The 22,359-nt window shown below is 61.0% G+C and overlaps 3 protein-coding genes across 3 annotated transcripts; 2 read left to right on the top strand and 1 right to left on the bottom strand.

The window, feature by feature from the left end:
• Positions 1–6,917: 6,917 nt before the first annotated feature.
• TMEM278 (transmembrane protein 278) lies at positions 6,918–8,424 on the bottom strand (the record flags this gene model as incomplete). The annotated part of the gene is made up of 2 exons (XM_082672505.1): positions 6,918–7,130; positions 8,149–8,424. The coding sequence occupies 2 exons, from the start codon at positions 8,422–8,424 to the stop codon at positions 6,918–6,920; spliced, it is 489 nt and encodes a 162-aa protein (XP_082528631.1).
• Positions 8,425–9,720: 1,296 nt separating this feature from the next.
• Positions 9,721–13,789, top strand: ANKRD65 (ankyrin repeat domain 65; the record flags this gene model as incomplete). Its single annotated transcript, XM_082677898.1, is given in 9 exon segments — positions 9,721–9,766; positions 10,924–10,997; positions 11,132–11,182; positions 11,672–11,725; positions 11,727–11,765; positions 11,768–11,805; positions 11,807–12,082; positions 12,267–12,801; positions 13,157–13,789. Coding segments are annotated over 9 exon segments (1,746 nt in total).
• Positions 13,790–17,196: 3,407 nt separating this feature from the next.
• Positions 17,197–19,863, top strand: MRPL20 (mitochondrial ribosomal protein L20). Its single transcript, XM_082662499.1, has 4 exons — positions 17,197–17,385; positions 17,471–17,581; positions 18,240–18,317; positions 19,432–19,863. The coding sequence occupies exons 1-4, from the start codon at positions 17,299–17,301 to the stop codon at positions 19,603–19,605; spliced, it is 450 nt and encodes a 149-aa protein (XP_082518625.1). The 5' UTR covers positions 17,197–17,298; the 3' UTR covers positions 19,606–19,863.
• The last annotated feature ends 2,496 nt before the right edge of the window (positions 19,864–22,359 follow it).

Raw genomic sequence — 22,359 nt, forward strand, 5'->3', positions numbered from 1 at the left:
CGTGGCTCGCTCGCTCCTGAGCTGCGGGGCGCGCGGCCGAGCGGGTCGGACCCGGGCCCCGCCCCCGGAGCCCGCCCCCGGGAGCCCCCGCCCACCGCGGCCCCGCCCCGAGGTCCCGCCCTGGCGCGCGCGCTACCCCGCGTGCGGAGGAGCACCGGCTCCGGGGAGGCGCGCGCACAAAGGGCCCAAACGTGCGGCGACACGCGGCACTCACCGGGATGCCGCCGAGGAACACGCGGGCGGCACGCACACACAGACACTGCGGTCTCCCTTTCCGGCTGTAAGGCCTTGGAGTCAGCCCTGTCCCCTACCCCCTGCCCCCAGCCCCCAGCCAGGAGCCGAGCAGGGAGCCTCCAAGCTGGGTCATCCCTAGGCCCGCTGCCCTTGGCTCCGCAGTGTTGGGAGTCCCTGAAGCCAAGCCCAAGAGAGCCCCAGGGGGTATGAGAGTGTGTGGGTGACACCAAAAACAACGTCCCCCCAACAAGTCCCAGGCTCTGGCCACAGAGACTGGGGAGGGGCAGGTGTATGGGAGCTGTGACATGTTCCTCCAAGGAATGACCAACAGAGATTAGGAGGGTGGAACTTAGAAAGGAGACAGGGCGTCGGGAGAGGAAAGAAGCCTGAGACCTTCAAGGGGAGCTTCTGGGGGGACACCTCACCTGGCTTCTTAGAGGAAGAGGCATAGGAGCTGAGGATGGCTGGTTCAGGCCTGTCCAGTGTGATCATGCTGGGCATACCGCTGTCCCCATGGGCCCTGCCCAATGAGGGGCCCAGGGCTGAGGCCAAACTCCAGGAATGAGGACAGAACCCCCCCAAGCAACCCACTGGGGAAACCCTCCACTGTGACCAGGAGCCGCGCATCTGGGATCCTGGCTAGACCAGAGCAGAGGTGGTTGGCTGCAGGGGACATCCTGAGGGACACTCAGTGCCCCCAGGGCAGATTCCTTGCCCTTAGGCGAGATGGGGCAGTGTCCCGTGGGCAGGAGTGAGGTCCAGGAGAGCCCTGCCCCCCTCCCTCCTAAGATGCCTTCCTGTGGGGTCACCCCCACCCTCTCCCAGCCACTCCTCTCTGTGCAGCTGGGTGGGGGGCACAGGTCCCCCACGGGGAGGAGGCAGGGCCATCTCTGCCAGGATGTCCCCTCCCTTTCCCCCCTCCCCAGGAGGATGCCCAGCAGGGAGGACGGATGGGACTCAATGGTTTTCCTTCCTCCCTCTGGCAGGTGAGACGCCAGGCTGGGAGACAGACTGGAGCTCTGACTTTGCCTAAAAAAGGAAGCAGCTCAGCTAAGCCTGAGGAGCTGGGGCAGGAACAAGCAAGAACTGTGTCCCCGCCGTCCCACCCCCCACCCCCCCGCCGGGAATCTTGGCAGTGCTGGGGCTGGCTCAGCTCCACAGACCTCAGGCCTCGGCTGGGACCAGAAACTGCCTGGTGCTTCCGCCTGGGCCCCGGGGGGGCGGCAATGGGCTCGAACCCCCAAAGTTCAGGGTGTACCACCCAGAGGGACCGTGCCTGGCCCCCAGCCCTCCGGCACTCGAAGCTGAGCAGGGCTGCTGCGGAGGTGGGGCTGTGAGCGGAGGCAGCTGGAGGAGAGCCAGGGGCCCCGCGGGGAGCTGACCCAGGTGCAGACGGCCCACACGGCCTGGCTCCTGTTCTAGCTCGATGGGCGCCCACCAGCAGGAAGCGGGCAGCACCGGATCTGCCCTGTGGGTCCCCACTCCTGCCCAGCGGTGGGCCCACTGTCACACCTCGGCTGTGCTGCTGGGCTGACGGGGCCTTCTGGAAAAACTGAGCCACTCTTCTTGGCCATGACTCAAGCCCTCGAGGAAGCAGGCGTCCTCCTCCCTCCAGCCTCTCCGTCAGAGGGAGAAGGGACGGGGGCCTGGCCTTGGGAGTGGTCAGCCAGGGCCTCTCCCTAGCCTTGGCCAAGCTCGGCCACCTGCCTTGGCCACCTGATGCTCGTGCTGAGCTCTGGCCTGACCCCCGCAAACTGAGACCACCCCATCCCCACCAGGTCAGCTCTGCCCTCCTCAGTCCCCTGATCTGCTCTGTGGCTCAGCCGGCCACACCACCCCCTGCTGCCAGCATCACGGTGAGTCTCCTCACCCCCCCCCCCGAGGTGAGACATGGGCAGATGGAGGGTCCCCAGAGAACACAGGGGTCAGCCAGGGGTGTAGTGGTCAGGGCCAGGGCTGGGCTTGAGACAGACGCCAGAGGAAGCACAAATATAATGACCGGGAAACATCCTTTCTGAAGCAAGACAGGCCTGGGGGCAGGGGGGGCAGAGAAGGACGAAGGCGTCCTGCACACATCCGGCCCTGGCCCCAGCCCCCTCCCTCCCCCGGGACCAGCCCCTGCCTGGCCCTGTGTTCTGGGGACCAGGAGGAGGGAGCAGCCTGTGGCCTTGGCCCAGTCCGGGAGTCCCCAAGCATCACTTCCCAGAGCTGGCACACCCGGCCTGTCGGTTCACAGGCAGGTGGACAGGGCTCCACAAAACCCAGGGACAACGTTTGCTCTCCAAGGCACCGCCCCTGCTCCCCGCCGGTCTGCAGGAACGCGCCCTCCTCCACACCGTCCAGGCCTCTGCAGAGAAGAAGGGCCTTTTGTCCCCAGCTCACTGTGGTCATGTTGACCCCTGGGAAAAGGGCAGCTCCCGGGGCCTCTGACCCCACCCCTGACCCCAGCTGAGAGTCCGAGAGGCAGAGTGGCTCGGCCCCACCCTGCCCCGCAGAGATGCCTGTGATGCTGGTTTTCGTGTCAGTTGTATCTTACACAGGCACCCACACACACACAGCTGGGAACACAGAAACCAGAAGTGGGGGTCGGCTGCTGTGGGCCTGGAGGGTAGCGTGGGCGAGCCCGAGGCCCCCTGACTGCACGCAACAGTCACAGGAGCAGAGGGAAGGGGTGGCCGAGAGCGGCAGGGCCCAGAGGCCCCGGCCGACACCCACCCACACATTCTTCTAGGCTCCACTTGCCTGTTTGTGGTCAGGGACGTGCCAGGGCCTGAGGGCCAGTCCTGGGGGTCTGGTGGTCCCATCGTCTCGTTCCCTAGGGGCCCGGGCCTGCCCCTTGCGGCCCCAGAGACGACCCCTGCCCAGTCCTTCAGCCAACAACACCCAGGGTGGCAGGGAAGACAGCTGATGGGGTGGGCAGCCTGGGTACGGGGGTGGGTGCCACCCCATCTGCATTCATCAGTTATCTGTGTGCTGGGCCCAGCCACACAACAGGCTCTGCACTGGGGACGTGCAGGCACTGGGCAGAGCCCCTGTCCTCCCAGCCCTGCCGGGCTAGAACGAGGATGGGGAGCGGTGAGTTTGCAAAGATGCATGTCTACTTATCTTCCCCTTGGAGGGTGGGGTCGTGTCAGACCAGGGGGCAGGAGCTAGAGGAAGTACCAGAGCCCTGGGGTGGGGGCCTGCCAGTGTATGTGAGGGCAGCAAGGATGCCTGGGAGGCATAAAGGGCAGGGGCAGGCTTCATGGGGGAGGCGAGGGCCTAGGGGCAGGATGGGGACTGATGCCAGGCCTCGAAGAAGTAGAGGCCCAAGGGCACAGCTGGGAGGCAGAAAGGCAGGCAGGCAGCAGGTGCTCCTGGTTTTCAGCCTGTGCAGGGAACTGAACAGTGGTGCCCTTCCCGAGGGGGGACCCCTCCCTAGTTTGGGTTCCCTGTGCTGGAACCTTCTGTAACAGGGAGGTGACCCTCATGCCCTGTCCTAGCCCCAAGCAGGGTTCAGGCAGGCTTACATAGGGAAAGAGAGAGCAGGGAGGGACAGAACTGTGTCAGCACCTTGGTTGGGGGGAGTCCCCGGGGTGGGGGTGGGACCATGGGGCAAGGGGAGGGGCCTCAGTCCCCAGAGTCAGCACAGGGCTGGCTCTGCCTGTTCCTCCCCAGCCCACCCAGCACAGCTCAGTTTCTGCCCAGCACCCCTTGCCTGGCCCACATGCCTGGGTGGGGCCGGGCTCACACCTGGGGTACAGACCATGGGGACAGAACGGGCCAGCTCTCCTAGCCCTGCCTAGCTGCTCACCACTCAGAGTGTGCCTGCAGACACCTGGGCTGCTAGGAAATGCTTTGTGAATCAATAAGTGGCCTTGGGCAGATCAGGGAACCTTGCGAAGCCCAGACTCTACACCTGTGGGGTCTGGACAGTGCCCCCCCCAGGTGTGTGAGGGCCGGCAGACAGAGGGGATGCAGGCACGCCCTCACATGCACACACATGTACACCCACACACGATGCACACGCGCGCACACACACACACAGGCACGCGCGTGCACGTGCACCCCCATGGCCAGGCACGCTCTTTTGGGGCAGGGGCCTGGGTACTTGCAGAAAGAGAAATTTTTGCCCGAAGTGGAGGTCACCTCTGACCCACCCAGTAGCTCAGGGCCTCTACCCTCCACTTTACCGTCCTCCCTGATGGCTGGCCCCCTACAGCAGACCCCTAGGCTCCTCTGTCAACCTTCCACAGCCTCCCACAAGTATTCCTTTTGTGAGTGGGTGGGAAGAGCTGGAGCTGAGGCAGACTGTCCCGGGGCCAGCTGGAGGCCACGTGGGGCTTGGGCAGGCCTGGGAAGCCGGGACACACCTTAGGAACCAGTGGGCTCAGCAGCTGAGCTCCCCATGGTGGCCTCCCCGCCCCCACCAGGCCCAGCTGTTGTTTTGATGACTCCAGGGCCAGGCGGATCCTCAGGAGAGTCCTCTGACGCCTGGCCAGAGCTTGCCCAACCCTAGACGGGAGGGGAAGGAAGGCGGCTTCGGACCGGGGAAGCTCTCCTCGGGCACGGGGCAGCCAGCTGGGCCCCCATCTGACCGGCCACAGACAATAGGAAAACCCCAAGGACTCCTGCTGGACCTGAATCAGCCCCACTTCGGGCCCTGTTCAAGCCACGAGTGAGCCCTGAGCGCTGATCCTTGGGCACGTCTGGGCCCTGACCTCCTGGTCACAGGTGGAGCCCTGCTGGCCACATGGTGCGCTAGATCCTTTCCAGGGCCTTCCAGCTATTACTAGATTCTGGACGAATTACAACAAACTTTTTTTTTTTTTTTTTTTTTGCGGTACGTGGGCCTCTCACTGTTGTGGCCTCTCCCGTTGCGGAGCACAGGCTCCGGACGCGCAGGCTCAGCGGCCATGGCTCACGGGCCCAGCCGCTCCGCGGCGTGTGGGATCTTCCCGGACCGGGGCACGAACCCGTGTCCCCTGCATCGGCAGGCGGACTCTCAACCATTGCACCACCAGGGAAGCCCACAACAAACACATTTTTAATACACTGCTGGGCTTACAAGGCAGTAGATATCTTCCAAGCCCCCTCCCCTCCAGGAAACGCTAGAAAGAAGTGTATAAATAAACAGAATAGGGAACAGAAACCCAGGATGATGAACGGAAACAAATGGGAAAGCAGAGAATCCCCTGAACGCAGGGATGGAGCCACAGTGCATCAGGGCCACAGTGGGGGTGCCCTGCACAGCGGGGTACTAACCAGGACCCTAACGGGGGCCCAGGTTGGTCACGGCTCACAAGGGCATCCTCTGTGGAGGGACGTGGCCGCAGAATGTTCACAGGTGTGCGCTGATGCTTAACAAGTACAAACATTCAAAGCAACATTATGCTGTTACTGAGTCAGCAGACGCAACGAATAACAGATTTAGGCCCCCAAAGGCAAAGGGAGTGCAGTTGTTAGGTACAGTCTGTAAAATAACTATGTGTGTGGCTTCCCTGGCGGTCCAGCGGTTAAGACTCCACGCTCCCAATGCAGGGGGTGAGGGTTTGATCCCTGGTTGAGGAGCTAAGATGTCGCATGCCGCAGGGCACTGCCAAAAAATAAATAATTAAAAGAAAAAAAAAGAAACAACTATGTGTGAAACGTTCCAGAAGTCGAAGCTGGAACCCAAATCACGAGCATATGCACCAAGAGATCATCAAAATCATCAGATTTGAATAAGAAGTGAGTAGTATAACTTTTAGATAGGGCGACATAATAATTTAAGTTAAATGGATGTGATAATCAGCAGATTAGACTCAGCTAGTGCTTAGTGAACTCAAAGAGGGAGATGAGGAAATTGCCCAGAACGCAGCACTGGGAGACAAGGAGATGGAAAACACAGAAGAGAGCTGAACTGACATGAGTGGTGAAAGCACAATGGGAAGCATTCACGTAATGGGTGTTTCCCAGGAGAAAATGTGGAGAATGAATGGGACAGAATTGAAGAAATAATGGTTGAGAATTCTCCAGAACTGCTGAAAGATGTGAATCTGTAGAAACGGGACACACCGTGTGTGCCAAGGGGATAAATACGAACATAGCCACAACCACAAACATGCTTAAAAGCACAGAAAGCAAAAGACGGAAAAGATCTTAAAATTATCCAGAGAGAACAGACAGAGCCCTCACTCTAAACGCTGACCCTGGTCTCGGGCTGAGCCCTGCATGACCTAGTGCTCTGGCCGCTGAAGTTCTGGAACCGTGGAGCGTGGAAGTCTCCCCACCTCTGGGACTCGCTGGAGGCCGCTGCCGGACCAGACAGGGGGCCCGCAGGGACTGCCCGTTGTCGGGGCACAGGAGCCCAGGACAGCCACAGTGGCAGAAGCCAGGAAGGCCGCCTCTCTCCGAGCCTGGCCACGCGCCCCTTCTCCGAGAGCCATCTCCCTGTTCTCTGGGGGCGTCCCAGCCCCTCGGCGGCTGCGGGGACTGCGGAGGCCGGTGAGGGTGGGGAAGGGCCGTCCCGGTCCGGAGGAGTCCGGTGCCACCTCGCGGCCCCTCGGAGCACTGCGCACGGGGCCGCGCGGCACGCACGGGATTTCACGGCCGGGACCTGGACGCAGACCCTGAGCTCACCAGCCTGGAGCCAGCGATGGGGGACACGGGGGGAGTTCGGGGGCCTCCGGGATTTGGAGAGGCCTCTGGGATCACACCCAGGCTTAGAGCTGCTCCTCCCCGTCGGGGTGGCGGCAGGGTCCGGGACTCCAGGTCGGGGGTGGCAGCAGCGAGCGGAGGCGTCGGGCCAGGCGGGAGCGGGCGGCCGAGGCGAGCACCAGCAGCGGAGGCAGCGAGAGGAATCCCGACACGATGAGCGCCGCGGAGCCGCGGTCGGACAGCAGCGCGCGGCACGCAGGGCGGGGCGCCGGGTGGACCTGAGGGCGGGGCGGACGGTCAGGCGGGGCTGTGGGGCCTCAGTTCCGAGACGGGGCCTGGCAGCAGGTGGACGGGGCGGGAGCTAAGCCCCGCTTCGGCTGTGAGTTGGCCGGGGGCGGGGGGGAGCCGGTGCAGATGGACCGGGGCGGGGCCTGGTGACAAAAGGACCGGGAGAGGGCGGGGCCTCAATTCCGGGGCGGGGCCGGGGGGGGGCAGAGGGATTGGGGCGGGGCCTGAGAGCCGGGGGACCGGGGCGGGGCCGGGAGAGGAGACAGCGGGGCCTGAGGTCTGGCAGAGCCGGTGTCGGGGGTGGGTGGGGGGGCTGGGGCTGGCTGTGAGGCAGGCATTTCTCAGCCGAGGATGGGAGATGGAGACCCAGGCGGTAAATGGCCCGAGTAGGAGCCCCTTGAGGGGAGGCTCAGAGAATAGCTCTCTCTGCTCTCCCATGGCCCTTTCCTAAGTTGGCAGCTGACCCCGAGGCCCTACCCTGGGGTGTTGCCATCTGGCGCCACCTTGTCTACTGCGGCCCAGCGTTCGGCCCCCTTCCCCCGGCCCCCCCTTCCCCAGATGGGCAGAAAGGGGCCCATCTGCCAATACCCTCCCTATCCCAGACCAAGCCATAACCCCTTCCATACGTGGGGAAACCCATCCCAGGGGAGGAGGGGTCTTCAGGGGGGCTGTGTGTTGGGGGAGGCTGGGAGGATGGGGACTGTGGACTGGTTAAATCTGACAATATCTTTATCTTCTCTTCCTGGAACCCTCCTCCTCTTCCCACCCTGCCCAGCTGTCCAGGCCCTGGCGGCTCCTGGTACAAGGCTGAGAGGCCTCAGGGGAGGGGAGAGAGCCTTCCCCTTGGGTGGCAAACAAAAGCCCTTCTTTTGCTGTGGCCAGTGGGGTGGGGGGGCTTGGCAGGAGAAGGAGCTCTTCAGGGAGGGGCACACGTGCCTCCAGGGACCTGCACTCCCCGAGGACCCCAGACAGTCCCTCAGCCCCGCACCCGTGGACGGCGCAGCTCACCCTTGAGTGGCACAGGAATCCCAGGTACACAGTGGTGGCTGCGGGCAGCAGCAGCAGCAGGAACACGGCTGCGGGCAGCAGCAGATGGAGCACGAGCCCAGCCAGGGCCCGACCCAGCAGCAGCAGGACCCCCAGGCCTTGGGCAGCCAGGCCTGCCCACCCTGGGGACATCAGGTCTGAGGCCTGGCGGTCAGGAAGCCTTCGGGGCAGCATGGGTGCTGTGTCTGAAGCGCCTCCTCCCTCCTCCTCCTCTGTCTCCCTCTCCTGCTCACTCATGCTCTCTTGGCAGTGGGCCTGGTGGGCTCACAGTGGTGGTCACGTGGCAAGACTGATGCCCATCCTCCGCCCCCCGCCCAGGTCAGATTAGCAACCTTTTAACCCTAGGTTGCCAGGTCAGACCTCCACCCAGACCCCAGCAACCAGATAGTGGACTCAGCTGGAGGGCAGGGCCCTGGTCCAGGTAGGTCCGGCCCTGACCATCAGTCTCCAGGGTCACACCTGAGCCTCAGGTCCTCGCTGCCAGGCTGACCCTCTCTCTGCCAGGTTACTACAGCTCCAGCCCTGCCCAGTCTCCCCCGCCAGCCCCTGCGTGCTCTGGTCGGAGCCTGCACAGCTGTCCTGAGAGCTCAGCACTGGGCCGTCCTCACCCCAGGTCCCGCCCTCTCCCCACTTCCAGACCCTGCAACAATGGTTTCATTTCATCAGTCTCAACTCTGGCAACTGCCCCATCCGTAGCTGCCACGGGAAGGTCAACATCTGACCTCGCCCCCTCTGGTTCCCTCATCCCCAAACCTGGCCCCTCTCAGCATCAGAACAGCCCCAGAAGATGCTGGGTGCCCACACTGCAGGGCTGTTGAGAGGGCACGTGGGTAACGTATGTGAAATGCTTAATGTGGAACTCAGCACACAGTAGGTGCTCAATAATGGCAGCTACCATTACAGGTATCCTTTGTGTCAGAATCCAATCCATCCTGAAAACAGGGGGAGTGTGTATTCTGTGATTTCAAGTAAGCAGGGAGGAAGCATTCCCAGCCCCTCTGAAAACCCCAACTAATTTCTCCAAATATTACCAAAATACTCTTAGCACCTAACAGCCTCCCGGGGTTTCCGTGCACGACATACAGTGTTTTAAACACCACGTACAGGGACTTCCCTAGTGGTCCAGTGGGTAAGCCTCTGTGCTCCCAATGCAGGGGGCCTGGGTTTGATCCCTGGTCGGGGAACTAGCTCCTGCATGCATGCCACAACTAAGAGTTCACATGCTGCAACTAAGAAGCCTGCATGCCTCAACTAAAGATCCCACATGCTGCAACTAAGAACCGGCGCAGCCAAAATAAATCAATAAATAAAATTATTTGAAAAATAATAACAAATAAATAAACACCACTGACATTACTAGCTGACACTTAAACCACTGAGTAGGTTGTCTGGGAGCTGGATGAAGGAGGCCGGGTGGCACCAGATGCAATGTTTCTCTTTCCCTCCCCCTACAGTCCACCTCATCCCTTCCAACTTTTCTTCCAACGTTTTCCAGGCCTCTCAAGCTCACCAGCACCCCTCAGACACGTAGGGATGTGGGACGATGACAGCGACATGCACAGCTTGTTCAAGGGACGCGGTTGGAGACACGCCGGCCAGGACAGCTGCTGAGGCCCCCTGCAATACACGCCAAGCCCTGCTGCCCAGCATGTGTGCAATTGAACTGCTTGCACTGGCACACGCGTGTGAAGATTTCACGGTAGCTGTTTATTTATTCTGATAGTGAAGTTGGGGCAAAAAAGAGAGTTCAGACAGCAAGTGTATTGGACTCATCTCCTTTCTAAGCCCCACCCTCTCCCCCAGGTCCTCCACTCATTCATTCACTCACTAAACAAGCACTCCGTTGAGCTCCCGCTGTGCGCCAGGCACGATGGATGCCTGTGGATTCAACGCGGAGGGAGGCCAACAGAGGCCTCTGCCTGTAGCGGGACAGCTCTTTGCAGGTCACTGAGCAAGCTGCAGTGCCCAGGCCATGGCAGAAGCCGGGGGGACAGGCCCCACGGCCCACTCTCACTGCCTTCTGCCTGTGGGGAGGCCACCAGGAAGCAGTTTCTAGCTTCCGTGGCTCTGAGGTACAGGACGGTGCACGGGGCCCCCAGGGCGCGGCTGCAGCACAGAGGCTGCTCCTCAGCAACGGGGTCCCCTCCCACCCCGTGTCCTCGTGCCCCTGTCATCTGGCCCTGCTCCTTTCAGCGTCTTCCTGGGTCATCCTGTGGGGACAGAGTGCAGAGGGCTGACACCCTTGCTTTTCTGGCCTTTGCCGGCTGCTTAACCAGTAAACTGTCTGCATCCACCCAGAACACCTTGCTCCTTACGGGACGAATCTGCCGGCCTGTGCGACATGCTCTCACGAAGCTCTCATTCTAGAGGAGGAGTGACCGTGGCATACAGGGTGGGACCCGTGTGGCTGGGGAGTGGGACGGGGCCTCTCAGCTCCTCGCCTGGAGACCCACCCATTGGATCTGGCACCTGGAAGGGCTGCCTCTCCGGAGGGCAGGGCCCTGAGGACACCTCGTCCATCTCCGGAAGCTGGGGAGGGGCTGGGGTAGGAGCCACCACCCCAAAGCCGTGCTGCCTCTTGGTGAGCCATCATGAGAGGCGCTGGAGGGACAAGGCTGCAGAGGCTGCCCCACGTCCTTCTCCCGTCTGGGCTCTGGACGGGTGGCCTCACCCAGGGATTGGGGGATGGGAAGGCACCTTCAGGGCCTGCCACCCACCCGGCCCACCCTGCCCCAGGGCCCCAGAGCCACGGTGACCAACCTGGAGGCCTTACTGAGGGCTTCCTGCAGCACCACGTCCACCGTCCAGATGTAGCCCGTCTCCGATCAGTCCTCCCTCTGCCTGGCTCCCTCCTTCAACTGCCTGGGGCTCTGCCCCTTCACAGCCCCTGGAGACCTGCCTCAGTCTCCTCTCAGGGGGCTTCCTATCCCACCCCTTGGTCCAGGTTGCCTGCCTGGTGTCCCTGGAGAACCTTCTGTCCTCATGCGGCATCTGGGTGGGGGGAAGGGTCCTACCTCACCCTGCCCACCACCCCAGCCTGGTCTTAGCCAGCAGGTACAGGAGTGGGGCTGGCGGGCAGGGCTTGAGCGGGGGACCCAGGGGAAGGTGTGTGGGTGTCTCCTGGGGGCGAGTCGTGGCACATCAAAGGCTGTGCTCCTCGAGGAGCTGTGGTCCACGGGCAAGTTCCTACCTGCCTGGTCTTTGTCTCCCGGGAGGGAGGACAAGCCAGAGGCCCTGACAGTTGCCAGGGGCTGACGGCTGCTGGGACAGGGGCTGTGGCCCGCAGGCAGGGCCTCCCCCTTAAGTTGCTGGGTAAACAGGTGGAGAACTGGCCCTTAGCCCGGCCCCCGGGAGGCCCCACCGCCACCGCACAACTGCAGCTCCAGCCTTCCACCTTCTGGGAGCAGATACCCCACCTCTGTGCCTTCAGGGGGAGTGTCATGAAAGGGCCACCAGGCTGTGGCTGGGCCGGGACGGTATGTAGAGGACCCCCAGACGGAGGACGGAGCCCCTGGGTGGGCTCGCTTTGGGGGTAACTGAGAGCCAAGGCCGTCAGAAGGCTAAGTGGTAGCCAGGTTCCCCTGGGGAGATAAGGGGTCCGTGTCGGCCTGGGGACAGTGGGCTGGGTCCAGCCTGGGCCTCCAGCAACCATGCTGGATTCCTGTTCTTTCCAGATGGACTCTAGGGTCTCTGAGCCCCGGGAGCAGGACCTGACAGAGGCAGGGGCAGAGCAGGAACTGCGGTGGTTGGAGCTGGGCTCCGAGGAGGCCCCAGGAGCTGGGACAGAGGGGCCCAGCGCCCCACAGGCCTGGGGGCGCCTGCTGCAGGCCGTGTGGAAGGGTCACGTGGGCCTGGTGACTCAGCTACTGCGGCAAGGGGCCAGTGTGGAGGAGAGGTGAGCCCAGGGTTAGGACCGGGTACTCCACGGGGCTGGGGGTAGGGATGGTGGCTGGTGTCCCTTCAGTGGGAGATGGAGGCAGCGGTCCCTTGCGGGGTGGAGAGGGTTCCCTCCTGGGCAAAGGTAGCAGGTCTCTTCCCCGTGCCCCGCCCTCGCCCGTGCTGCCCTCCCCGCCCCGCAGGGATCGCGCGGGCAGGACCCCGCTGCATCTGGCCGTGCTGCGCGGCCACGTGCCGCTGGTGCGTCTCCTGCTGCAGCGCGGGGCCCGGGCCGTAGCTGCAGACCGCGTGGGGCGCACGCCGCTGCACGAGGCCGCCTGGCACGGGCCCTCGCGGGTGGCCGAGCTACTCCTACAGCGCGGGGCGTCAGCGAACGTGCGCTGTGGGGCCGGCCTCACGCCACTGCACTGGGCCGCCGCGCTGGGCCGCACGCTGCTGGCCAGGCGCCTGCTGGACGCACCGGGCCCGGGCCCCGCGGCGGCGGACGCACACGGCTGGATGGCGACGCACTGGGCGGCCGCGGGCGGCCGGCTGCCGGTGCTCGAGCTGCTGGCAGCAGGCGGTGGCGCGGGCCTGGACGGCGCCCTGCTCGTGGCGGCCGTGGCCGGGCAGTCGGCAGTGCTGCGCCTCCTCCTGACGCACGGGGCGCGGGTGGACGCCCGGGACGGCACGGGGGCCACGGCGCTGGGTGTCGCTGCCGACCTGGGCCGCCGGCAGGTACGTCTCGGCCCGGGCCCCGCGTGATCGTGTGGGTGGTGGGGAGGGGCCCGGCCCCAGGGCCCTGAGTGCCGCCCTGACGTCACTCCCCTTGGTAACCAGCTCTTGGAAGCCCAGGGAGGGCGCTGGGCCGGCAGCACCAAATATTTATTGGGCACTGGCCACGGGCCAGAGTCCAGCCAGGCCCCGGGCGGCTCAGGACCATTAGGGGGCAAGTGGGGTCTCCAAGTAGAGCCCCAGCAGGTGCCATAGGCGGCACCCAACAAGGAAGCAGTGTGGAGAAAGGGGCGCTGAGGGCAGCTGAGCACCGTGTGGCCCGCCCAGGCCAGCCCTGCCCCGCCCCCTCCTCTTCTAGGACATGGAGGTGCTGCTTGAGCACGGGGCCGACTCAAGCCGCAAGGACAGGCATGGCCGCTCTGCACTCCACAGGGCTGCTGCCGGTGGACATCTGCTCGCCGTCCAACTGCTGGCCGCCTGGGGAGCAGACGTGGATGCTCGGGACACGTTGGGCCTTACCCCCCTGCACCACGCTGCCCGGGGAGGCCACATGGAGGTCGCCGGCCACCTCCTGGCCAGGGGCGCGAAGGTCGACGCTGCTGGCTGGCTCCACGTGACCCCCCTGCATCTTGCCGTGGAACGCGGCCATGGCTCCACCGCAGAGCTTTTGCTGAGCCGGGGGGCCAGCCCCACCCAGAGGACACAGTGGGGGGAGGTGGCCCAGGATCTGGGGCCTGCCGTCTGTGGGGAGCAGGAGGTGCCCCATGGGCCCCAGGGCTGCAGGGCCAGAGCAGGACCAGAGGCTGCAGGCTTCCACGGCCTTCAGGGCGTGCAGGCTCCTCTCTGCTGGTCTGAGGCCGCCTGCCAGGGTGCACGGGAGAACACCCCAGAGGTTCCTGGAGAAGAAGGAAGCGGTGGCTGGAGCCCGAGCAAGAAGCGTGTGGCTGACCTGGAACCATTCCAGACTCCCAGGGCCACGTCAGCCCTGTAGCTTCAGCCCTGTGCACGCTCTTTGGCGGAGAGACTGAGTCCTGGCCACAGAACTGACCAAAACCCGATGGGCTCCTGTTCGTGCGCCCCCAGCGGGGTGCCAGCCTCTGTGCTCCCCCCGGGCACACCGGCCCGCTTACTGTGTTTCCTTAGATTCAGTATTTGTCTCTCGGCACCCACTCACTAATGACAGGGCCAGTTGTCCTCCTCTCCCCTGCTGTCCCGACCCATGCCCTGAACGGCTGCCTTCTCTCACGTGCCCAGCTGACATCCCCCTGCCCGAAGTCACCCAGGGCCAGGCCTGCCTCTGTGCACCAAGGCCCACTGGATTATCAAACAAACCAATCAGAAGCTGTTTCCCTGCGCTGCCCTGCCTTTCCTGCGGGAACCCCAATAAAGGCCTGAGCCTTCCCCGGGCCCCTGCTCTTACCACCTGATCGAAACTGCTGTTTCTGCCTGTGTCCCTGTGGGGCGTGGTGTGCCCTCCCCTCAGGAAATGTAAGGCATAAAAATCTGCTTTCAGGAGCTTCCCTGGTGGTGCAATGGTTAGGACTCCACCTCCCAATGCAGGGGACACAGCTTTGAGCCCTGGTCCGGGAAGATCCCACATGCCGTGGAGCAACTAAGCTTGTGCGCCACAACTACTGAGGCTGCACTCTAGAGCCTGCAAGCCACAACTACTGAAGCCCATGCGCCACAACTACTGAACCCACGCACCTAGAGCCCGTGCTCCGCAACAAGAGAAGCCACTGCAATGAGAGGCCCGTGCACCGCAACGAAGAGCAGGCCCCGCTTGCCACAACTAGAGAGAGCCCCCGTGCGTGGCAACGAAGACCCAACGCAGCCAAAAAAAAAAAAAAAAAAAAACAAACCTGCTTTCAGTAGCTTTAGCCTCTCCCTGTCATCACTCAGCCATCTCTGTAAATTAAAAGCCCTGCAGTGCGACAGATACAGAGTGACAGTTGTCTCTGATTGTCCACACCTGCATCCTCATAGAAAATCAATGTCCTTAGATTTTTCTGGAAGAACAGCTTTAGAGGACAGATTTCACCTTTTGAAAGTGAGAGCCGTCTTGCTAAATTAGCGACTCTGTCCGGGGACCCTGGGAGCACTTGGATTTTACCCCCAAGACAACGGAAGCCTTTGGGGAGCGTGAGCTCACGTGACATGGTCTTTCTGGCTCACGGGGCCTGCAAGTGCAGAGTGAACTGTAACTGGGAGGAGGAAACCCGGGAGACCAGTGAGACAGTGGCGGCATAGCAGTGGGGGCGGGAGAAACAGGCAGAATTGGGACAGTTCTGTGGGCACAGCCCTCTGGACCTGCTGATGGTTGGATGTGGGGAGGGACAGGGAAAGGGAGACATAACAATGACTCCTGGCGGGGCCTGGGCCCGAGGTGAAGGGACGGATGGGAGAGCAGATGCACAGGAGACGAAAATGGGGCAAAGATGAGGCCTGGAGTGACATCTCTGGAGTCCTCAGAGTAAGGGTGGGTTTTCTTTGTTTTGTTTTTGGTTTTTTGGGGGCGCGCCGAGTGGCCTGTGGGACCTGCGGGATCTTAGTTCCCCAGCCAGGGATCAAACCCGAGTCCTCTGCAGTGGAAGCGTGGAGTCTGAACCACTGGACCACCAGGGAAGTCCCGGGGTGGTTTTTTTTTTTTTTTTTTTTTTTGGCGATACGCGGGCTTCTCACTGTTGTGGCCTCTCCCGTTGTGGAGCACAGGCTCCAGACGTGCAGGCTCAGCAGCCATGGCTCACGGGCCCAGCCGCTCCGCAGCATGTGGGATCTTCCCGGACCGGGGCACGAACCCGCGTCCCCTGCATCGGCAGGCGGACTCTCAACCACTGCGCCACCAGGGAAGCCCCCGGGGTGGTTTTTAAAGCTGCAGGATGGACCTCTAGCCAGCCTCCAGCACAGCCTGCGGGCTCGACCTCAGAGCACACCCACAGCCCGACTGCCTCTCACCTCCCCCGCTGCATCCACCATGTCCAGGCCACTGTCAGCCTTGCCTGGAATGCTGCCGTAACCAGGCCAGCCCCCAGCCTAACTGTTCTTCTCGCCTGATCCCTTGACTCCCAAGGGGCTGTTCTCAGAATAGTAGCCATAATCCTATTCACTCTCCTGCGCAGTCCCCCAGTGGCTCCCTTTCACAGAGTGTAGACCAAATGTGGTGTACGGTGTTGTTCGCAGATGCCTCAGCGACCTGGCCCGTCGCACGTGCTTCTACCTCAACATCTGCTGACAGGGGAGCCTGTGATGACTCCCAAAGTATTTCACTACAAACTATGTATTAGTTCAAACGTAAATGCGGTGGAGAAACCTGGCAAACAATACTGTAACCAAATGGTCAAAGCTGACATCACCCGTGTTGGGACAAGCTGCCATCACGGCCTCCTGCTGCCATGCACCGAGAAGGACACAATAGTCTCTGAAGTATTCTGCTGCAAATGTGCAACCTGATTCTCATCACGAGGAAACATCAAACTCAAACTGAGAGGCACTCTACAAGGTAAGCAGCCTGTACTCTTTAAGAGCGCCAAGGTCAAGAAAGGCAAAGAAAGGCTGAGGGGCTGTTCCACATTAACTCTGAAAGTTAGACAGAAGAACTCCACGCAGTGCATGATCCTGGACAGGGAAAACAGCGGTAACAACATGGGACAGAACTGGAATGCAGACTGTGGACCTGACAGCAGTATTGCATTAATGTTGAATTTCCTGATTTTGATCCTTGCGCTGGGATTTGTAAGAGAATGTCCTTGTTCTTAGGAAACACAGTGAAGTATTTAGCTGTCTCCAACTTCCTTTCAAATGGACCAGAAGAATACCCCAATAATGTGCTTATAAACATTTACGGAGGGCTTCCTTGGTGGCACAGTGGTTAAGAATACGCCTGCCAATGCAGGGGACACGGGGTCGAGCCCTGGTCCGGGAAGATCCCACATGCTGCGGAGCAACTAAGCACGTGCGCCACAACTACTGAGCCTGCGCTCTAGAGCCCGTGAGCCACAACTACTGAGCCCACGTGCCACAACTACTGAAGCCCATGCGCCTAGAGCCCGTGCTCCGTAACAAGAAAAACCACCTCAACGAGAAGCCCACGCACCGCAACAAAGACCCAGTGCAGCCTAAATAAATAAATAACTTCATTAAAAAAATAAAGTGCACAGCTCCGCGGCGTAAAGAGGACCAGGCCCCTCGGTGGGAGGCAGCGCTTCTCCGCTCCACCGGACGCCACGCTCGGCTGTCCGCCCTCCAGCTGCCGGGGGTGGGGGGGGCGCGGGGGGGGCGGGATCCTTTCCTCCACCGCCTAGGCCCTGCCCAGCCCCGGCACCGCCCCCTGAGCTCGAGCATGCGCACAGGAGAGGGATAGCGGCGCGGACCCAGAGCGCACGCGCAGAGACCCGGAAGTTCCCCTGGGTGAGGGAAGAGCTGACCCGGAATCGCTGGGGAGGGGTGGCGGCGGAGGTGCGACGCTCACCTTGGTGAGCAGAGGCGCGGGCTGCGGGCGCCATGGTCTTCCTCACGGCGCAGCTCTGGCTGCGGAATCGCATCACTGACCGCTACTGGCGGGTCCAGGAGGTGCTGAAGCACGCGCGGGTGAGTGTGCCGTGCGCCCCGCGCCCCCGCCTGGCCCGGCGCGCGCGGGTCCCGCCGACCGCCTCCTCTCCCGTTTCTTGATCAGCACTTCCGGGGGAGGAAGAATCGGTGCTACCGGCTGGCCGTCAGGGCTGTGACGCGAGCGTTCGTGCAGTGCACCCGAGCCCGCAGGCTGAAGAAGAGGAACCTGCGGACGGTAAGCGCGGCCCGCTCGGCCTCGCCCCGCTGCCCCAGCCCTCCCGAACCCGCGGGGCCTCGCGGCCGCAGGTGCACCGCGCCCGGCGAGCCGCTCCTGTGCACGCGGTTCGCGCGCAGCCCCGTTGGCACCGGCTGGGCCCGATGCGGTGTGCGGGTGTCGGGGGCGCGAGGGTGGCAGCGGGTCCGGCGTGGCAGCCTCACATGGAACCTGTTGGACAGATGCACGCAGAACTTCCCCAGCCCGGCTTCCCTGCAGCGCTCAGATCTCTCGCTGCGCCTGGAGCGGACGCCGCTGCCCCGCCATTCTGGCCCTTCTCGAGGCCCCTGCCTCCTCCCCTCCAGGCCTTCACCTCCTTGAAGCTTCGACCTGGACCCTTGCTACGCCCGGAGCTGTGTCTGCCCCAGAATCTCTTGCTCATCTTTGTATCCTCCCTCGGCGCCTAAAGATGTGTGTGGAGTTAATGCTTTACAGCGGGCATTTGGATAAAGAGCACCAGCTTTTGCTCATTGTTCTTTATACTTCAGCCTGAATAGGACACTGACTTTTTGTATTAGCTCTTACAAAAAAACCCTTTTAGTCCAGTGACAACCTTCGTTGAGAGGTGTGGATGTAACATACAGCTGGTTCTTAAGCATCTCAGTGTTTCTCATTTCAGCTCTGGATCAGTCGAGTTACAGCTGCTTCCCAGGAACACGGCCTGAAGTACCCAGCATTCATCCTCAACTTGATTAAGGTATGGTCGAGGATGTGGTCCTGCCGAGACGTTAAACGTCTTCATAACCCGTCCAGTTGCCGTGGTCCAGCAGCGTGGGCAGTGGAATGTTAGCAGCCCAACATTGCTTTTGTTCTTGGAGTGGGGTTCTGGTGGGTTCGGGGACGCACCACACTGGCTCTGCCGCTGCCCCGCTGGTAGCAGAATTGGTAATAGGGTATGTGGCACCAAGACATAAGCCCTGGTGTTTCCCCGTCAAGAGAAAAAGGTAGAAAAACTTGGTTTTAACTTTAAAGTTTAATTTCAAAGCTTTTACACTGAATGAATTCTGGTGAGGTAGCAGATCAAGTTGAATTGTAGTCAAAAAGGAGGGAAACATCTTGGAGGGAATAAAGCAAGCATGTGCCACAGAATCTTGGTCACTTGCCTCTGGTGAGTATGGTATTCCCTCTGCTTTTGTGTGCATTTACGTTTTTACTTGAAAAGCTAGGGGGAATGGGTCCTTGTGCCAGGCCCTGTGTCTGGCACTTTACAAAGATCCTCAGGGTAAGTGTAGGTGCGACACCTCTGTTTTACTGATGGGGAACTAGGCTCAAAAGGAGAGGGACTCTGCCCACAGCACAGGGGTCCCAGGTGGTAGAACAGGACTGACTTCTCCTGCACAGCTGCCTTTAATGTCAGGAGACCATCCCCTCTTCTTTCTGCACCCCAGACTCACTGGCACTGTCCCTCCATTTTCTGTTGCTTCACTCGATAGAGGACTTTGGCTCTCTCATGTAATGAGCGCCCGGTTTTGATCTTAATTCCTCTGCTTGTGCCTCACACACCTTTTCTGTGTCTTATTTTTCATCGTTTGTGAAATGGAAATTGTGGTTTCCTCTTCCCATCTGCCTTAAAGGGTACCCCAGGCCAGAAGTCTGGCTGACAGCCCTTGGTTTCCCCCCCTGCCCCCCGCCCCCCTTCTCCTCCCGCGTCCTGCTTGAACAGGACTCACCACTCCCTCTCCCCCACTGGGGCTCAAGTGGTGTGTGCTAAGGTGATTCAAATCACAGGGTGCTTAGCCGTGTTCCAAGTCTTCCTGTGTTTCACTGAAATGCATTTCTGATGCTGATACAGGCTCTAATTTTCTTCCCAGTGCCAGGTGGAGCTCAACAGGAAAGTACTTGCAGATCTAGCCATCTACGAACCAAAGACTTTTAAATCTTTGGCTGCTTTGGCCAAAAGGAGGCGACAGGAAGGATTTGCTGCTGCCTTGGGGGATGGGAAGGAGCCCGAAGGCATTTTTTCCAGGGTGGCACAGCACCTCTGAGGGGGATGCTGACACCCACTGACTGCCCTTTGAGGCTGAGCATCTTAGGAAAAGTTTTTTTCTTCCCCCATGTGATGATTATACTAAAATAGGGACTAAGAGTTATTTGTCAACAATGAGTAAGTTTGACTTGCATTTGTGTTAATTTACATTTCAGTAACAGGCCTGAGAGAAAAAGCCCTATCTGCCTCTTTTGGCACAGGTTCAGAAATCTCACATGGATTGTGTAAATAAAATATTTGTGTTCTTTGGCACAAACACCTTGGGTCGGCCCTGCCTGAGTGCCCGTGTGCTGGGTGGTAATTAGGGCAAGGCTTCCCCTAGGAACCCTAGATCCTCCTGCAGGCTGGGGGGTGGCAGCAGGCCCTGCTGTTGCTTGACCTCCCCCTTCCCCTCCTTGGGTTTCCAGCAGGGACTCCCTGGCGCAGCTCTTCAGCCACTGAGCACTAGCTGGTTTCCCTCACTCCCCAGACCAGCAGGCAGGGTGGCTGTCCGGGTCCTGGGCTCGCCTTAGCCCCCGCAGGCAGGGTGACCATCAAATCACCTGGGGAGCCTTAATGTAAGGGTCTCGGCCCCTCCCCCAAATAGCTGACTTCATTAGTTCCGGAGTCAAGCCCAGAAATCTCTGACAGGGGCCGCCTCACAACAGGTCTACCAGCCCTACTTCCCTTACAGCCCTGTCCTCCCCCTCTGACCGCTTCCACGCAGAGGTGTCCACCCTCCTCTTGGGCTGGAATGGAACTTGTGTGCCCCTCCTGCTCAGGAACAGGGCCCTCCCTTGGCCTTCTCCAGGAGCCTCGTCTGCATTCTGAGCCCCTTCCAGCTCTGGCCTCCTGTCACTGGGTCTGTGAGCAGCTCTGCCACGCCCTGATAGCTCTCACCAAAGCCGTCTCCTGGTCCCCAAGTCCAAGGGACACAGCCCTTGCCCTGGAGGACCATGCGCTCCCTTCCCTCCAGGACTGCCCTCCTTCCCCTCCCGCACACGCTCTGCTCTAGGAGAGCTCTTCAGGCCCACCAGAGCAGTCGCTGTCTGCTTGCTGATGACCCCTGCGTTTACCTGGCAATGCCCGCCTGACCGCACTCCGAACCCCCATGCTGGGCCCTGTGGCGATGCCGTCCCCCACCCTTTGCCAGCCCTGCCCTGGAAGTCACCCCCCTCAGACAACACCCATCTCCAGCTCAGTACAGAGCCGGTCAAATCTTTTCACTCTGCCCACTTTCCTCCATCCTCACGCGGGTGAACATCTCTTCCAGCTGCAATTACTGCTCTGGCTTCTTAAGAGGCCCCTCCTCCTGGCCCTTGTCGCTGTGTCCAAACATGGCCACTGGACCAAGCACTCGGGGGCAGGTGCCTGAGTCCTGTTCTGCCATGCTGAGTGCAGCACCTGACTACGCACCTTGTCAGAAAATGGTTCATATTGAAAACAACAGGGTGGAGGATACAAAGAGCTCTCTGGTGTGGCGGACCAAGTTCTGTGCAAGATGCACTGCTGTGAAGGAGCTGCCTTCTCTTCGTTCATCTTGATAAAGGCAGGTGGGAACGTGGCAGACAACTGTGGGCTGTTCCTGGCACCCCTGCCCTGGCCACAGAACCAGGTTTCCCTTTGTGCTGTGGCCGTGTCCCCAGCTCCAGAGTCTGGCCCTGACTGTCTAGAGCCATCAGTTTTTCCCTTTCCTCTGGCCAGTCACTGTTAGGGGATGCACAGGCAGCCCAGACAGGGCCCACAAGAAACAAGTTGTTTCCTGGAGTGTGCTGCTGTGGCCCGCAGAGAGGAAAGCTCCCTGAGCTGCCGGCTGGGGTAGGGGAGGTGGGGCACTGTAGCCACGTTGCCCACAGAGGTGAAGACAGGACACTGGCGCTTAGTTCGCACAGGTCTGAGCTGCAGGATCGAGTCTCAGCAGGAGTGAAGTCAATGGCACCACTGGGTTTGGGCAGGTTTGAGTTGGGTGCAATCATGGCAGCTCCCAAGTGTTTGAACCTGCCCCCACCGAGGCTCCTACCCTGCAGTCTCCTCTCCAACCTGCCCCCCACCCCAAGCTCCCCCTCACCCAGTCTTGCTTTCCCATCATCCTCACACAGGTTCTTTCACTGGTCCTGGTGAAAGTTTCGGATAACTGTTCAGCAACGGATAACTAGATAACTCAGATGCTGTCGCAGCTGAGGCGAGAGCAACACTGCTGTCAGCTGACGTAAAAACCACCAGAAGCTGGCGCTCACTAATCCCGAGAGCGCCTGATACAACAGATGAGGAAACGGAGGGTCAAACCCCTGGATGGCTCCCCGCTGTTGGCAGGATAAAGTCCCCAAGCCCCTTCCCATGGCCCCCGGAGCATCCCAACCTGGCTCCTTTCCTCCCAAACCTGGGGGAACTCATGCCTCTTGCAACTTTGTAGCTGCTGTGGCTTTGTAGAAACATCGAATTAAACGTTTACAGCTACCTTCTCTCTCCTTTCTGGACTCAGCTCTGAAGGCGAGAACTTTGGGAATCTGGCGTTAATACCTGTATCCCAAGACCTGGACTCAGTAAAGGCTAGAGAGTAATTGACCGCGCCGGCGGCCACAAATTAACTCAGGGAAACAGCATCTCGTTGCTGCTGTGTGTGGGCTAGGGCACAACTTACTAGCGCGTGCGCCCATCCTTTCAGGTCGGGGGCCTCGGAAAACTCCGACAGCTCCATTCAAGCCCTGGACCACATGCCCGAAGGACGCAATCCAGGCCGAAGGAGAGCCGCCCCCCGGCCCCGCCGCGCGGG

The sequence above is a fragment of the Grampus griseus genome (genome assembly GCF_964374135.1).
Source record: "Grampus griseus genome assembly, chromosome: 1".
In the NCBI taxonomy this organism is placed as follows: domain Eukaryota; kingdom Metazoa; phylum Chordata; class Mammalia; order Artiodactyla; family Delphinidae; genus Grampus; species Grampus griseus.